This window comes from Bufo bufo, chromosome 7 (genome assembly GCF_905171765.1).
Source record: "Bufo bufo chromosome 7, aBufBuf1.1, whole genome shotgun sequence".
Classification (NCBI taxonomy): Eukaryota; Metazoa; Chordata; class Amphibia; order Anura; family Bufonidae; genus Bufo; species Bufo bufo.
Window position 1 is genome coordinate 88,063,488 of NC_053395.1, and position 18,029 is coordinate 88,081,516.

An 18,029-nucleotide genomic window follows, 5' to 3' on the forward strand; every position below is an offset into this window, starting at 1 on the left:
GGCATTAAATGGGTAATCTATAATTATTTTAAAAAAATTGCCTTCCCCTTTAAAGTATATAGCAAAATGAAGATCTACATGCTGAAATACAGCATTTAGGATACGTTGATACAACACTTAGATGTCTGGAAAAACTTGTGCTAAATGATACAGATTAGAAAAAATAGCAATGAAAATGTTTCAAATGGTAAGCGGGTTTTACATGTGTTTTACATGCTGCTGAAAAATACTTCAGTAATGAGTCTCTGTTGCACCAATGTACACTGTGTGAATACCCCCTAACCTTTGACATCTCCGACTTTTTATACATGCTTCCTCATGTTGCGATCTAAAGTTATTATGAGTTTGGAACTTTTTTTGCTGCAGATTTGTAATTTACTGTAGTAACCATAACAGCAGATAAGCATTCTGGTCAGCAAGATGTGAAATTCTGTAAAATGTTGTGTGTATGCAGAGTATAGAAAGACATTTACATGTCGGAGGGCACACCCTTCTTACTATTTCTACTTGCTCTGATAACATTTTCTGCGTTCTTTAAAAGGATCCACATGCCCTAAGAATTGCATTTTTGACAGTATGTACCTTTTACTTCTAAATTTCCTTGCTATTAGGCCTCTTTCAGATAAGCGTGTCCTTTGCGGAAATCACGCTCCGTGTGTGAGCATGTTTTCTCGTTATGGACACTGTTCGTTACAGCATTATAATAATTTATAATGTTGTGTGTCTCTGCATGACCTACTTCTACTGACTTATATTGACACCATTATTCCAGTACAAGCAAGGTCAAGCAGACACACAGCATTACAAATCATTATAATGCTGTGCACACAGCAAAACTAGCAGTGTCCATAATGAGAAATCACGCTCCTACACGGAGCATGATTTCCACACGCGCTCATCTGAAAGAGGCCTTATGCATTATTCTCACGCTTATTAAATTGCAATACTAAAGAATCTTTTCTTTGCTTTGTATCATTCCTTTGTTATTCCTCATGGAAATGTATGAATAAGGCTAGTTTCACACTAGCGGAAGGGGACTCCGGCATGGCTGTTCCAGCGAGTGAACAGCTTGTCGGATCCATCCTGCCGCTAGTTCACATGTGCCCCCGGACTGACGCTCTGTCCCCATTGACTATAATGGGGACGGGAGCGGAGTTCCAGCGGCAGCGCATGCTGAGGCAGCCGGACTAAAAGTACTGCATGCACGTGTGTTTCACCAACTAATTGCGTTCCCAATGGAATAACAATTCTGGAGGATCTTTTCATATAACTATGTTCCTCTATTATTCTAGAAGTTTCTGAATGATTGGAGGCAGTCTGCAATGATGTTTCAGGGTGTTAACCAATTGGGTTGTTTCACTTCAGTCTGACACTAGTAGTAGGGCTGGGCGATATGGCCTAAAATCTATATCACAATATAATTTGAAGCATGTGCGATATAACTATATATCACAATATAATATTTTTCTTCTGTATGTATATAAATGACATGGCCATCATCAGCCCCATGCCATTGTCATATCATCCATGTCCCCCAGCCAGCGCCATCAGCCCCATGCCATTGCCACCATCATTATGTCCCCCTGCCAGCGCCGTCAGCCCCATGCCATAGCCATCCACCCCCGGTAGATTCGGGCCCCTGCTAATATACTTAACTTTCCTGCAGGGTGCGCTGCTTGCTGATGGAGTCCGCAGGAGACGGACCGTGTCTTCTTTCCAGCATGCAGAAACAAAACATCACACTGCGCAAAAACCGTCCACAGTATTTTATTGCAGCAATACACAAATAATTCTTTCCAGCATGCACTGGGAGGGACCTGACGTCACACACAGCGTCAGCCAGCGCGCTGACGATGTGTGCATGCAAGGCCCTGAGCAGTGCAGCGTGGTGTGGAGTCGGGAGGACACAGAGTGGTGAGAATCTTCTTCAATTCACTACCGCTCCGTGGTCATCTATCACGATATGGCGATATAGCTAAAATCTATATATTTGCCCAAATTTTTGCCGATAATATCATATATCGTTTATATCACCCACGCCTAACTGGTAGCACTGATTGGATAGTGTTAGATGGTGCAGAGACCCTTCCCAAACTGGTAAACACCCAGCTGGACCTTTACTGCATACTCCTTGCAATTCATTCATAAATGTTGGAGTATGTCTAGGATTAATAAAGGAATTTTACTCATATGGTGCTGACATATTCCGCAGCGCTTTAGAGACATTATCATCACTCAGTCCCCAATGGAGCTCACAATCTTAGGCTAGTTTTACACTAGCGTTAGACATCTCCGGCAGGCTGTTCCAGCAGTGAGCAGCCTACCGGAGATGTCTGGAGCCTGCCATTGATGTGGATGTCTGGATCCGAATGCTACTTGACACTCACCAACCTCTTTCACTTCCAAACATGCTGAGAATCAGTTGGACAAAAAACTGCTGGGAGCAGTAGTTTTTTTCCAGCCTGTTCTCAGCATATTTGCCATGTTGCTGGTCCCCATTATAGTAAATGGGGCCAGATGGCGATGCGGTAACTTACAGCAGCCTGCTGGATCTAAAGATGCTAGTGTGAAACTAGCATAAATTCCCTCCAGTATATCTTTGTAATGTGGGAGGAAACTCGAGTACCCGGAGGAAACCCACTAGTGCTAACCACTGAGCCACTGTTCTGCCCACACTCGTTCAATTCTGGCTCTGTGGGTCCCTGGTTGTCTTCACTGCACTTCTGGTCCCGGCATGTAAACTTTATGCACTACTACTGGATCAAATGTGGTGCTGCAGCCAATGACTGGCTTCAGCAGTGACTTGCCCCCAAGGGGAACGTCATGTACCAGTAGGGGACACATCACTGCTGAGGCCAGCTATTGGCTACAGCAGTGCACATGATCCTGTCTGTACAGGAAGTTTTCATGCTAGGACGGGTAGTGCAGTGAAGGCCACCTGGGAGCCAGAGCATAGTGATGGGGAGCAAGGTAAGATTATTTCCCTTCACAGGTCCTGCTGAGTGTGTGTGTGTATGTATGTATGGGGGGGTGGGGAATAAAAAAAAATGTTTTTGGGGGTTTGGTGCCAGTAATGGGGTACTCCTTGCTGTACAAAGTATGAAAGGCAGACAGTCTACTAGGTTTAGTCCTCACATTTCAAAATTTAATATTTATCAGTAAAGTGATTTACCTTTTAAAAATCTTTTAGACCTAAGATATGTTGGGAATAGGATCTGTGTGTATTTGTTTTACATAATGTGGTGCATTGTTTTGTCGTCATAATGTGGATGATTAGCCCTAAGCTTCACAAAATAACGTCCCGTTTGTGGCCTTATAACGCTTAGGTTTCTTTCATAAATGAGTGGCATTACCTGTCTTTTTAGAGTACTTTCTTCCTTTTTAATTTTGTCTTTTTCACTCTAGATTTTGCATGGTGTATTCAGAAGTGCCAAACTTTAGTGAACCAAATCCAGACATTGCCAACCCACAACAGAAAGCAAATCCAAATAAAACTGTAAGTTATGTTTGTGTACTGTAGGTTTAAAAATGGATGACCTGGCCTAGGATAGGCCATCAATATTAGATTTGTGCGGTCTGACTGTCTGCACCCATGCTGATCAGCTCTTTAAAGCGACCACGGGGATCGCCTAGTGGTCCATACTTTTCATAGCAGCTGTGGTCCCTTCTAGAAGTTGATGGGCAGGGCGAAGAGTCAGATACTACTGATATGTTATTGGTGCCTTCTCCTAAGGATAGGCAATGAATTGTAATACAAACCTGGATTGGCCATTTAAGACCATGTTAGAGCTAAGTAAATATATTTGTATAGAATTTCTAACTGGCTGCAGGTAACATTTAACCACTTCACATCCGCCCATAGGATATAAACGTCCTATGGGTGGATGTTTATCTCTAAATGGACGTTCTGGAACGTCCATTCAGAGATGGTAGCTGCACGCCAATCTCGTCAGTGACAGCAGGGCAACCCAGAGAGAAGGTAGGGACAGTCGCGGTATACACAGCGCTCAACGAGCACTGTGTATACAGATCAGGAGGCGCTATGCGCTTCCTTTCCCGGCTTGGTGGTCATGTGACCGCTGGAGTCGGGAGAGTGCAGGTGCTGCGGGTCTTCCATAGACCTCAATCAGCCCTGCACTGAGGCTGTACAGCCTCTCTGGGGGCTGTGATTCCTCTGTAACTGGGGCTACTATGTCAGCCCCAGTTACAGAAGAAATCAATAGTGAAAGGAAAAAAAAAAGTGAAGTTAAATGACCCCCAGAGGTCTTGTATGACCTTATGGGGGATGCAAAGTGTAAAATAAAAAACAAAAAAATAGTGTTTAAAAAAAATAAAAATAAAAGTTTCACATGTAAAAAAATATAATTCCCTAATTAAGTAATACATTTTTATAAAAAAAAATTTATAGAAAAAAAACTATATAAAATAGACATATTTGGTTTTGCCGCGTCCGTAACGACCGGCTCTATAAATATATCACATGATCCACCCCGTCCGATAAACACCATAAAAAAATAAAAACGGTGTAAAAAAAAGCCATTTCTCGCCCATATTTATTGGGGGACACAGAAACCGTGGGTATAGCCATGTCCTCTAGGAGGCGTTGACACTAGATAAAGCTGTTAGCTCCTCCCCTGGCAGCTATACCCCCTCGAGCCTGGAGAGAGAGCTTCAGTTTTTTCTAGTGTCAATAGGAGGCAAGACCACCCTGCTCTGCAGGGATCGCCTGAAGATTTTTTATTTTAGTTTTATTTTTTTCCTTCTTTTTCAGATGGGAAAACGGTGGACGCCTCGCCTACCTGTTCTCCCGGGGTCGAGTTGCGCCAGTGCCGGCCACCCGCACTGCTGCCTCCCCCACAGAAGACAAGGTGGACCAGGGCAGCCTCGCTCCCCTGCATCCCGCCAGCCAAGGGGTCACCTATCCAAGCCCCCCTTTTCCAGCGTCCTGCCACTACGGTGCCAGTAGCTGAAGGGGTGACCCTGTTGGACCAGAGGAGGGGTGAAGATGGCGGTTGGACAGAAGATGAGGTGAGTACACGGGACTAGGTGAGTATTAACCCCTTCCCCCTCCCTCCCTTCCTTCCTCTTGGCATGGTTCTTCCCTGGGGTTTCTCTGGCATCTTTTTCTCCTGCCCTCAGCGTTAACTAGGGGGACACAGCAGGCAATACAGCTCTCATAGCTGTGTGGGTAAAGCCTTGCCTCTGATGTGAAAGGTAGAGAGTTCGAATCCCAGGAGAAACTTTTTGCCAGGGGCCATTATTATCAAGACCCCTATAACAGTTCCTCTCACTCCCCCCTAGGCGGTAGACTACTAATAGGGGGTTAATATGGAGGCGTAGTAGGGCGAGATGGCGCTGCGGGGTACAGTGTACAGGAACACACGGCTCCCGCTACAGCTCCATATTCCGACCCTGTTGGGAGAGGGCGCCAGTGCGCGGCTCCGACAGAGTTAATGAAGGAAAAATAATCGCGGACGCCTCGTGAGCCGCATACTTCACGCACCATGACTCCGGGTAGTCTTTCCTTGGGGGACTCAACCAATTGACGGGGGAATCCTGCTGCTTCCCCCCCCGTAGCACCGGCAGTGTCTGTTCCCCCCGGGGACGCTCTAGGTGCTGGCGCTTATTCCCCGGGCTGTCCGGCAGTGTCCGGGCGGCCATGTACAGTTGTGTTCAAAATTATTCAACCCCCAATGCTGTAAAGGGTTTTAGGGAATTTAGTGTACATTTGTAATTGTGTTCAGAATTAAATCTTACAAGGACCTTTTAAAGAACCAAATGCAACTAAAATGACATCAATTGTTTTTGTAATACACTATTAGGCTACTTTCACACTAGCGTTCAGAGCGGATCCGTCTGGGGTCTGCCCAGATGGATCCGCTCATATAATGCAGACTTGGGATCCGTTCAGAACGGATCCGTCTGCATTATATTGTAGAAAAATTTCTAAGTGTGAAAGTAGCTTCAGACGGATCCGTCCAGACTTTACATTGAAAGTCAATGGGGGACGGATCCGTTTGAAAATTGAGCCATATAGTGTCAACTTCAAACTGATCCGTCCCCATTGACTTACATTGTAAGTCTGGACGGATCCGCTTGCCTCCGCACGGCCAGGCGGACACCCGAACGCTGCAAGCAGCGTTCAGGTGTCCGCTTGCTGAGCGGAGGCTGAACGCTGCCAGACTGATGCATTCTGAGCGGATCCGCGTCCACTCAGAATGCATTAGGGCAGTACGGATGCGTTCGGGGCCGCTTGTGAGCCCCTTCAAACGGAGCTCACAAGCGGAGCCCCGAACGCTAGTGTGAAAATAGCCTTAAATGGGTTTTTTTTATTTCTTCATTGACACAATTATTCAACCCCTTAAAGACTACCACTCTTAAGAACAGAGGTTCATTCAAGTGTTTTCGATCAGGTATTGAAAACACCTGTGGATGTCAAGGAGCAGCAATCAAGCATAATAAGCACCAATTAGGCAGATTTAAAAGGACTGTGTTACTCAGCTCCTTCTAGACATTTACTGGTGTGTTTACAAACATGGTGAAGTCAAGAGAATGGTCCAGGAAGACAAGAGAAGAGGTGATTTCTCTTTACAGGAAGGGCAATGGCTATAAGAAGATTGCAAAGATGTTAAACATGCCAAGAGACACCATAGGAAGCATCATTCGCAAATTCAAGGCAAAGGGCACTGTTGAAACGCTACCTGGTCATGGCAGAAAGAAGATGCTGACTTCGACTGCTGTGCGCTACCTGAAGCGCAAAGTGGAGAAAAGTCGCCGTGTGACTGCTGAGGAACTGAAAAAAGATTTGTCAGATGTGGGTACTGAAGTTTCAGCTCAGACAATAAGGCGCACACTGCGTAATGAAGGCCTCCATGCCAGAACTCCCAGGCGGTCTCCAAAGAATAAGAAGAGTCGACTGCAGTATGCCAAAAGTCATGTGGACAAACCACAAAAGTTTTGGGATAGTGTTCTGTGGACTGATGAAACAAAATTAGAACTGTTTGGGCCCATGGATCAACGCTATGTTTGGAGGAGGAAGAACAAGGCCTATGAAGAAAAGAACACCTTGCCTACTGTGAAGCATGGTGGGGGGTCAATCATGCTTTGGGGCTGTTTTGCTTCTACAGGTACAGGGAAGCTTCAGCGTGTGCAAGGTACCATGAATTCTCTTCAGTACCAGGAGATATTGGATGAAAATGTGATGCAGTCCGTCACAAACCTGAGGCTTGGGAGACGTTGGACCTTTCAACAGGACAATGATCCCAAGCATACCTCCAAGTCCACTAGAGCATGGTTGCAGATTAAAGGCTGGAACATTTTGAAGTGGCCATCGCAGTCACCAGACTTAAATCCGATTGAGAACCTCTGGTGGGACTTAAAGAAAGCAGTTGCAGCGCGCAAGCCTAAGAATGTGACTGAACTGGAGGCTTTTGCCCATGAAGAATGGGCGAAGATACCCGTAGATCGCTGCAAGACACTTGTGTCAAGCTATGCTTCACGTTTTAAAAGCTGTTATAACTGGAAAAGGATGTTGTACTAAGTACTAAGATTGAATGTCACTTGGGGGTTGAATAAAACTGATAATGATGTGAGGACAGAAAAGACATTTGTGGTTATTTCATTATAAATGTTATTTTATATTTGTCTGACTTACAAGTGCCTCTTTGATTTAATTGTAAACAAGATGACTGAAATGATCAAAATCAATGTCAAACTGGCCAAAACACTCAATTTCAGTGGGGGTTGAATAATTTTGAACACAACTGTATTTACTGGGCCCCGTTTTTTTTGCGGCAGACTGGGCCGCAACTGTTCGGGGGAGGGGGGGCGAAATTCTCCTGCCTAGCGCTTCCCCCTTCCCCCCAGAGCCAGCTGAGCACCGCCCCTGCTCTCATTTAACCCTTACTGGCCAGCCACTTCATTCGGCTGGCCCTGGGTCTTCAGGAATAATACAGTAAAATCGGCCGTGCCCCGCAGGTGTTCAGACTGCTACTTTCTCTGCCGACCCGCTCTAACGCCCCAGTGAGTCCGGCCAGTCTGTGAACGGCTGGCGCAGCATGGAGGATTTAACCCCTTCCTGCCTTTAGGGGAAGGGGGGGCGGCACGCTCTGAAAAGCCGTGCAGCGGCTTGCTTGGGCTGCAGCCTTCGTCCCCATTCACCTATTCACCTGTTGAGCTGGTCTGAGACTGCCTTAAGGGGAACTCGCATAGTTCCCTTCATGACCATTCTTGGGCCAGCACCTATCTGGGGCTCTCTCATTCTGGGTACACTGTACATGAGTGGAGGATTTAACCCCTTCCTGCCTCTTGTCATTGAGGCTGTCTTCCTAGTTTTTAATAATAATAAAAGAAATGTGGGTCCATACGGGTCCCCCTCCTCAGCCGCAGGGCCCGTGCCCTATCTCGGGTAAAGTGAGAACTCGCATAGTTCCCAATTGCCCTCCGGGGCCGTTTTGGTTGATGATTCCACCTGCGCAATCCAGTGACGGACCACTGCAGGATCCCAATCCATCCTCCGAGACCGTTTTTTGGTTGATGATTCTCCACCTGCGCAATCCAGTGACTGATCACTGCAGGATCCCAATCCGTCCTCCGGGGCTGTTTGATTCTCCACCTGCACAATCCAGTGGCGGACCACTGCAGGATCCCAATCCGTCCTCCGGGGCCGTTTGGTTGATAATTCTCCATCTGCGCACCCCAGTGACTGACCACTGCAGGATCCCAACCCGTCCACCGGGGCCGTTTGGTTGATGATTCTCCACCTGTTCAATACAGCGGAGAACCTCTGGAATTCCCAATCCACCCTCCGGGGTCGTTTGGTTGATAATTCTCCACCTTCATAAATCACGTGGAGGACAGCTGAAGTATTCCAAACCCACCCTCTGGGTCGTTTGGTTGATAGTTCTCCACCTGCGCAATTCAGTTTAGGATCTCCGCAGGTTCCCAATCCGTCTTCCGGGGCCGTTTTGGTTGATAATTCTCCACCGGCGCCATACAGGTAGGAACCTCCTGGAATTCCCAATCCACCCTCCGGGGCCATTTGGTTGATAATTCTCCACCAGCGTATTTAATAAGGTACCTCTGACATACCCAGTCCACCCTCCTGGGTCGTTTGCTTGATAATTCCCCGCTGGCGCAATTTTATACAGGACCCCTGTTCCCAATCCACCCTCCCGGGTTGTTTGGTTGATGGTTCTCAGCCGGCGCAATTTTTTACAGGACCTCTGTTCCCATTCCACTCCCAGGGGAGTTTGGTTGCTAAGCCTCCACCTGCGCAGTCCGCATCTGCCAGGGGCGAGGTTTTGAGGGGCAGACCTGCGCGCTGGCGGACCACAGCAGGTCACCTTCTCGAATATTTCCACACCCCCTCCCTTCCTCTCCGGGTCATGCTCTGGCGCACCCTCTCTCACAGGAGCTGGTCGTCTGAGGGGGGGTGGAGAATCACTGATTCAGACCCTGACATGAATAACTTCTCTGTCTTCTCAGGGGGTTTACTAGCATCACTTGTGTCCTAGAGACTCCCATCTCCATGGGTCTTCATTGTTCCAGTTGGTCATGATTTTGTCCGCATCAGTAGTAGTTCATACACCATTGCTTATATATGTTGTGTACGTTCCAGCGAGTCGAGTGCTCACTGACTGTACAGGGCTCCAGATGGCGACCAAAATGGTCGCCAATGCGACTTGGAATTGCAAAATGGCGACAAGACTTTGTAGTCTTGTCGCCATTTGCGCCTAAACCCTCCGCTGCTCTGCCTCTAAGAAAAAAAGGCTTTCATCCAGCAGAGACACGCTGCAGCCGTCTGCTGGATGAAGATCCGCTCGCTCACACTACTCGGCATAGAGGGTGGGCGTGGCTTGGGTTCCCGCATCTTGTGCTTCCGCTTCCAGCAGTCTGCTTCTGAATTCACAAGTCTGTGAGATCCCGGCCCGGAGTCCTGCTGAGTGTAGGAGCGCACGGCGTCATTGGTTGCTATGACGCCGTGCGCTTCCTGCTGCCGCCTCAGTACAGTAATACACTGGTATACCAGTGTATTACTGTACTGCGGCGGCAGCAGGAAGCGCATGGCGTCATAGCAACCAATGACGCCGTGCGCTCCTGCACTCAGCAGGACTCCGGGCCGGGATCTCACAGACTTGTGAATTCAGCACTCCTGCATCGCAAATCACGTCAAGCTCCCAGCAGACCTTGGGTTCCCACTGGTCACTGGTCTCTACTTAATGGTCCAGTCTCCACAAGCAGGAAATGCCAGGAGAAGCCTGCTCAGCCAATCACTAGCCATGGCGCTATACTTTTCTCAGCCAGTGATTGACTGAGCTGCCGAGACCAGTGGAGATCCATTAAGCATTGAAATAGGAGTGGCAGGGGATCAGTGGTGGTGAGTATTGATTCTTTTTAAACCACCCTGAGCACTGTACTAAAAATTTTGCCTCCCCTGTCAACTCGTTTTAATATTTTTCCAAATCAGCACTAAATGACATATGTACAGTTGCTGTCTGATTTCTAGTGTGTTCCTGGTTTAAGCTGTCCATGCACTAATTATTGACAGCCTTGACACCTTTTTTTTTTTTTTTTTCTGGCACCTATAACAGGAGTTAGATTGCTGTGTTAGATTATTTTCAGTCATTGCAGGTGCTGATGGCCTAGTAAAAAAGTAAATTAAAAGCTCATGGTACGGTACTGTTCACAGACCTGCCTCATTGGGCATGTACCAGCTGACTTCATCAACATGCACTGCTTAAAGGGGTTATTGTGTCCTCTCAGACTTAGGCCTCTTGCACACGACCGTATGCATTTTGCGGTCTGCAAAAAATGGTTCTGCATAAAATACAGATGACGTCCGTGTGCATTCTGTATTTTGCGGAACGGAACAGCTGGCCCCTAATAGAACAGTCCTATCCTTGTCCGTAATGCGGACAATAATAGGACATGTTCTATTTTTTTTTGGCGGAACAGAAGTACGGACATACGGAAACAGAATGCACACGGAGTAACTTACGTTTATTTTGCGGACCCATTGAAATGAATGGTTCCGTATACGGCCCGCAAAAAAAAAAAGCGGAATGGACATGGAAAGAATATACACGTTCGTGTGCATGAGGCCTTAGATGGCTTATATGCTCCCAAGCATCCCAGCTATATTATATATATTTAAAATTTGGCGACTAAAAATTTCATTTGGCTCCTAAATTTTTCAGGTTAGGAGCCAATGGCTCCTTAATATTTTTTTTTGTCTGGAGCACTGCTGTATTCTCTATCCACCACTCCTCCTCGCTCTACTTCAACTGGGGCATTATGGTACGTGGCTTTTACTGATAGTCTCAGGCCTCCCTCTGTTTTTTTGCGCTGATGGGGTGAGCACTGGCTATTAGTGTGGGAGCGGTATTGCATACCCCACTACATACTTGGTTTCTGTCTGTTCAGTTTTTCGTCAGTTGATGGACTCTTTTTTTTTTTTGCAAATCCTTGGCTACTTCTGTATAGCGCCAGTCTCAGAAGGGAAATGGGCTTGGACCTAGTCTATTCTTCCCCTATCCCTTTCCTCCTCTGGATTATGATTCATAGACACCCCGCATGCCTTGGTAGTTCCTATATTACTACCTTCCCGCATCTGCATCTGCACGGGGTATTCTTTTGGTGGCCTTCCATTCCAGGCACGCTCCGGTTTCGACTGGTGGGCTGTGGCGCCCTCCACATCCCTTCTATGGGGACTCCTTCCCTTGGTCTGGGTGTACTAACGGTATCCAAATGAAAGCTCTCCACCTTCTCTCCCAAGCAGGAGTTCTGAAAACATAGGTCATGGATGCTCTGACATCTCCTTGGCGGGAGTTCTCCCTCCTTACGTGTTTCTTCTCTCCTACCCAGGGTTCTGCCGAGGATTAGATGGAGGGAATTCTGACAAACTCTAGTCGCTCCGGATTGGCCCCGTCGTGCGGGTACGCCAATCTCGTTCTCCTTCCGGAGATGTCCCTTGTCACTGCCACTTAGGGACGACCTTCTTTTAGGTTCCGGTCAGTTAGGGTCTTGGTTGACAGCGTGGCTTCCCCTGGTGCCCATGGTAACCTTCCTTCAGGGAGTGGCACGTATGATTCCTCCGTACTGTCTTTTACCACCTTGGAATCTGAATGTAGTTCTCTGTGTTCCAGTCTTCTCCCTTTGAGCCCTTGGGGAGATATCTCTCCAGCTCCTGTCCTAGAAGGTAGTTTTTTCTTGAGGCTCTCACATCCATCAGACGGGTGTTCGAGTTGGCGGTGCTCTCTTGCAGAGAACCCTTCCTGGGTCTTCACAAGGATAAGGCGTTTCTCCGGCCCATTCCTTTTTTCTCACGAAGGTGGTCGCTGTCTTCCACATCAATGTAAAAATTGGCCTTCCTTCCCTGTCCCTCTCCTTCACTCCTTAGGGCAGGGAGTTATGTCATTATTGGCAGCCTCCAGTCCCTTCCAGTGTACGGAAATGTCACGGCTGTATGTGGGCAACAATAGTAATACACAGTACAGAGCTACTGACTGGACCCAGAACTAGGGAGGATAACGGGTGACCCCTGTCCGACCCTCAACGCTCTCCCTATTCTGCTAAAGCACATGCCCGGATCCAAATGGCGGAAAGAGGCATGCCCACGTGCCTAAGACTAATGACCACTGTAACCCCTACAATAGTGGAAGGGGCACGGCCACCAGTGCCCTACTCAGTATATGGAGGGAACCGTGGCCACCTCAGATCCAGTCAGAAAATAAACAGGAACACAACAATGTCTGCACACTTAGCTGACGGTGTTGCAGCCGCAGAGAAGACGGATCCAAGGACAGGCTGGCAATATCCGGAGTGCTAGCTGCAGGAGAACACAGGTCCAGTGAACTGATAGCTACAAGTGAAGAAACTAAAGCCAGAGCTACAACTGAAGTGAGAACTATAATCCACATCCTATCATAGGAGGAGGGGTGATATAAAGAGAGGAAAATCAAACACATGAAGGACAGCTGTGGTGAAAGAAACCAAAAGTAAACAGAGTAGTGAGAACTCCTCCCAGCTCTAGTAGTGACATCATCACAGGGGTGGAGAAACAGAGCTGTGAGAACGTCCCAAAGCTCTGGTAGTGACAGTACCCCCCCCTCTACGGGTGGACTCCGGACACCCAGGACCCACCTTCTCAGGATGAGCCCTATGAAATGCCCTGATGAGGCGAGTGGCTTTAATGTCCGACACCGAAACCCACATCCTCTCCTCAGGACCATAACCCTTCCAATGAACGAGGTACTGAAGAGAACCGCGGACCATGCGAGAGTCCACAATTCTGGAAACCTCAAACTCCAGATTGCCATCAACCAAAATCGGAGGAGGAGGCAAAGAGGAGGGTACCGTGGGCTGGACATATGGTTTTAAGAGAGATCTGTGAAATACATTATGTATCTTCCAAACCCGTGGAAGATCAAGACGGAAGGCAACAGGATTGATGACTGATAAGATTTTATAAGGCCCAATAAACTTGGGACCCAATTTCCAGGAGGGAACCTTTAACTTAATGTTTCTAGTAGACAACCACACCAGATCACCCACATTCAGGTCCGGACCAGGCACACGTCTCTTATCAGCCACACGCTTATACCTCTCACTCATCTTTTTAAGATTACCCTGAATCTTTTGCCAAATGGTAGACAAAGACGAGGAAAATCTCTCCTCCTCAGGTAAACCAGAAAGAGCCCCTCCCGAGAATGTCCCAAACTGTGGATGGAACCCATATGCACCAAAGAATGGTGACTTATCAGAAGATTCCTGACGACGGTTGTTCAGAGCAAACTCAGCAAGAGGGAGAAATGAACACCAATCCTCCTGGTTCTCTGAAACAAAACAGCGCAAATATGTCTCCAGATTCTGATTGAGGCGCTCAGTCTGACCATTCGACTGCGGATGAAAAGCAGAAGAGAAGGACAGCCGAACCCCCAGGCGAGAACAGAAAGCCTTCCAGAACCTGGACACAAACTGCGTGCCTCTATCGGAAACAATATCAGAGGGAATGCCGTGCAATTTAACAATATGGTCGACAAAAGCTTGCGCCAACGTTTTAGCATTAGGTAAACCAGGGAAAGGTACGAAATGAGCCATCTTGCTAAAACGGTCCACCACCACCAGGATCACCGACTTCCCCGAGGAACGAGGAAGATCCGTGATAAAGTCCATGGACAGGTGTGTCCAAGGACGGGAAGGAATGGGTAACGGGAGAAGGGAACCTGAAGGCCGTGAACGAGGGACCTTAGCACGAGCGCACGTCTCACAAGCAGCCACAAAACCCTCCACCGACTTACGAAGAGCCGGCCACCAAAATCTCCGAGCAATGAGATCCACCGTGGCTCTACTCCCGGGGTGACCAGCAAGAACCGTATCATGATGCTCCTTAAAGAGTTTGTGACGTAGCTCAGGAGGCACGAACAACTTCCCAGAAGGACAACGGGCAGGTGTCTCAGTCTGGGCAGCCTGGACCTCGGCCTCCAAATCGGAATATAGAGCAGAAACAACTACCCCCTCCGCCAAAATGGGACCCGGGTCCTCGGAGTTTCCTCCTCCCGGAAAACAGCGAGAGAGAGCATCAGCCTTCACATTTTTTATCCCAGGTCGGAATGTAACAACAAAATTGAATCTGGAGAAGAACAGAGACCATCTGGCCTGTCTCGGATTCATACGCCTGGCCGACTCCAAGTATGCCAGATTCTTATGGTCGGTAAAAACGGTGATAGGGTGCCTGGCCCCCTCCAACCAATGGCGCCATTCCTCGAAAGCCAACTTGATGGCCAACAACTCCCTATCGCCCACATCATAGTTTCTCTCTGCCGGGGAGAGTTTTTTAGAGAAAAAGGCACAGGGTCGCCACTTGGCAGGGGAAGGGCCCTGGGACAAAACCGCACCCACACCCACCTCGGAAGCATCCACCTCAACAATAAAAGGTAAGGAAACATCGGGATGCACCAAGACGGGAGCAGACGCAAAATTCTCTTTAATCTTAGAAAAGGCTGCAAGCGCCTCCTCCGACCAAGAGGAAAAATCCGCCCCCTTTTTTGTCATGTCAGTGAGGGGTTTGACAACAGAGGAATAATTCAAAATGAACTTTCTGTAATAGTTCGCAAAACCCAGAAAGCGCATCAATGCCTTCTGATTCTCAGGAAGCTCCCACTCAAGTACAGCACGGACCTTCTCGGGATCCATGCGAAAACCAGAAGCAGAGAGGAGAAAACCCAGAAATTGAATCTCCGATACCATAAAAAGACATTTCTCCAGCTTGGCGTACAATTTATTTTCCCGCAGAATCTGCAGAACCTGAAAAAGATGATCCTGATGGGTCTGAACATCAGGGGAAAAAATCAAAATATCATCAAGATACACCAATACAAATTTCCCCATTAAATGATAGAAAATACTATTAACAAAATGCTGAAAGACGGCCGGAGCATTCATCAGGCCGAAAGGCATAACGAGATTCTCGAAATGCCCGTCAGGGGTATTAAAGGCCGTTTTCCATTCATCCCCCTCTCTGACCCTGACCAGGTTGTACGCGCCTCTCAAATCCAATTTGGAAAACACCTTGGCCCCAACAATTTGATTGAAGAGGTCCGGGATCAGAGGAAGGGGATAGGGATCGCGAATCGTGATACGGTTCAGCTCCCTAAAATCTAGGCAAGGTCTCAGAGAGCCATCTTTCTTTTTAACAAAAAAAAAAAACCCGCGGCCACAGGTGACTTTGAGGGACGAATATGCCCCTTTTCGAGACTCTCGGAGATGTAAGTTCGCATAGCGATTCTTTCCGGTTGTGAGAGATTGTAGAGGCGTGCTTTTGGCAGCTTGGCGCCGGGAATGAGGTTAATGGGACAGTCAAACTCCCGGTGAGGAGGTAGCTCCTGAACACCGCTCTCGGAAAACACGTCCGAGAAATCAGAGAGAAATGATGGCACCGTTTTAGTAGACACCTCTGCAAAAGTCGCTGTGAGACAATTCTCTCTACAAAAGTCACTCCACTCATTTATTTGCCTTCCTTGCCAATCAATAGTGGGGTTATGTCTAGTGAGCCAGGGTAACCCCAAAACTAGAGGAGACGGCAATCCGTTAAGGACAAAACAAGATATATCCTCCACATGAGTGTCACCTACAGCTAGCCGGATATTGTGAACAATGCCTTTCAGAGATCTCTGTGAGAGTGGAGCAGAGTCAATAGCAAAAACAGGTATATCTTTATCTAATGTGCAAACCTGAAAACCATGCATGGCTACAAATTGAGTGTCAATAAGATTGACGGCCGCTCCACTATCGACAAAAATCTCACAAGAAATGACTTTGCTCTCTAGCGCCACCCTGGCAGACAGGAGAAAACGGGAACTGCAGGTCAGAGGAAAAGCATCAAATCCTACATCAACTTTGCCCAAAGTAGCAGATGAAGCAGAACTTGATGATTTACCTTTTGAGATTTTTCTCTTATTATCGCTCTTAGTACGGTTCAAGAATCTCCTAGATGGACAAACATTTGCCAAATGACCTATGCCCCCACAACAAAAACAGACCATACTCTGAGGACTAAATCCTCTTTTATCAGGGGCAAGTCGAGCTAGCTGCATGGGCTCCTCCTCAGAGGGGAGCGAGACAGGATGAGGCCCCTGCACACTGAATGAGTCCGCACCACTTCCCCTAGACTGACAATGGCTGGACAGAGAGGTCTCGTTTCTTTCTCTTAGACGCCTGTCAAGGCGTACCGCCAATGACATGGCAGACTCTAAGGACGTTGGTCTCTCATGGAAAGCAAACGCATCTTTTAATCTCTCCGAGAGACCATGACAGAACTGACTCCGGAGTGCAGCATCATTCCAACCCGAATCAGCTGCCCATCTCCGAAATTCAGAACAATAAAGCTCCGCAGACCGTTTGTTCTGGCATAAAACACGTAGGTTAGATTCGGCCAGAGCAACACGATCCGGGTCATCATAAATCTGCCCCAGGGCCACAAAAAATCCCTCCACGGATCGAAGGGAGGGATCCCCTGATGGCAGCGAAAAAGCCCAAGTCTGAGCATTACCCCTGAGCAGGGAGATGACAATCCTCACCCTCTGCTCTTGATTACCAGAAGAGTGAGGACACAAGCAAAAATGGAGTTTGCATGCCTCTCTGAAACGAACAAAATTCTCACTGCCCCCGGAGAACGTCTCCGGAAGTGAGACCTTTGGCTCGCAACAGACTCCATGAGCCGGAGCAGGGCCCAATGCTTGAAGCTGAGTCATAGATTGACGGAGATCCGCTACTTCCAAAGAAAGACCCTGCATGCGGTCAACCAGGCCAGAAAGCGGATCCATGTCAAAAAAGGACGGTTTTGGTGGATTATAATGTCACGGCTGTATGTGGGCAACAATAGTAATACACAGTACAGAGCTACTGACTGGACCCAGAACTAGGGAGGATAACGGGTGACCCCTGTCCGACCCTCAACGCTCTCCCTATTCTGCTAAAGCACATGCCCGGATCCAAATGGCGGAAAGAGGCATGCCCACGTGCCTAAGACTAATGACCACTGTAACCCCTACAATAGTGGAAGGGGCACGGCCACCAGTGCCCTACTCAGTATATGGAGGGAACCGTGGCCACCTCAGATCCAGTCAGAAAATAAACAGGAACACAACAATGTCTGCACACTTAGCTGACGGTGTTGCAGCCGCAGAGAAGACGGATCCAAGGACAGGCTGGCAATATCCGGAGTGCTAGCTGCAGGAGAACACAGGTCCAGTGAACTGATAGCTACAAGTGAAGAAACTAAAGCCAGAGCTACAACTGAAGTGAGAACTATAATCCACATCCTATCATAGGAGGAGGGGTGATATAAAGAGAGGAAAATCAAACACATGAAGGACAGCTGTGGTGAAAGAAACCAAAAGTAAACAGAGTAGTGAGAACTCCTCCCAGCTCTAGTAGTGACATCATCACAGGGGTGGAGAAACAGAGCTGTGAGAACGTCCCAAAGCTCTGGTAGTGACAGGAACCCCTTTTTTTGTCACCCGGAGGTT

At 47.8% G+C, this 18,029-nt stretch overlaps 1 protein-coding gene across 2 annotated transcripts in view; it reads left to right on the forward strand.

The window, feature by feature from the left end:
- NABP1 (nucleic acid binding protein 1) overlaps positions 1 to 18,029 on the forward strand; it is a 116,807-nt gene that overhangs the window by 38,025 nt on the left and 60,753 nt on the right. For both annotated transcript variants that reach the window (XM_040439410.1, XM_040439411.1), the window contains one exon: positions 3,406 to 3,496. In XM_040439410.1, coding sequence (XP_040295344.1) covers positions 3,406 to 3,496 — 91 coding nt within the window. The remainder of the gene's footprint in view (positions 1 to 3,405; positions 3,497 to 18,029) is intronic.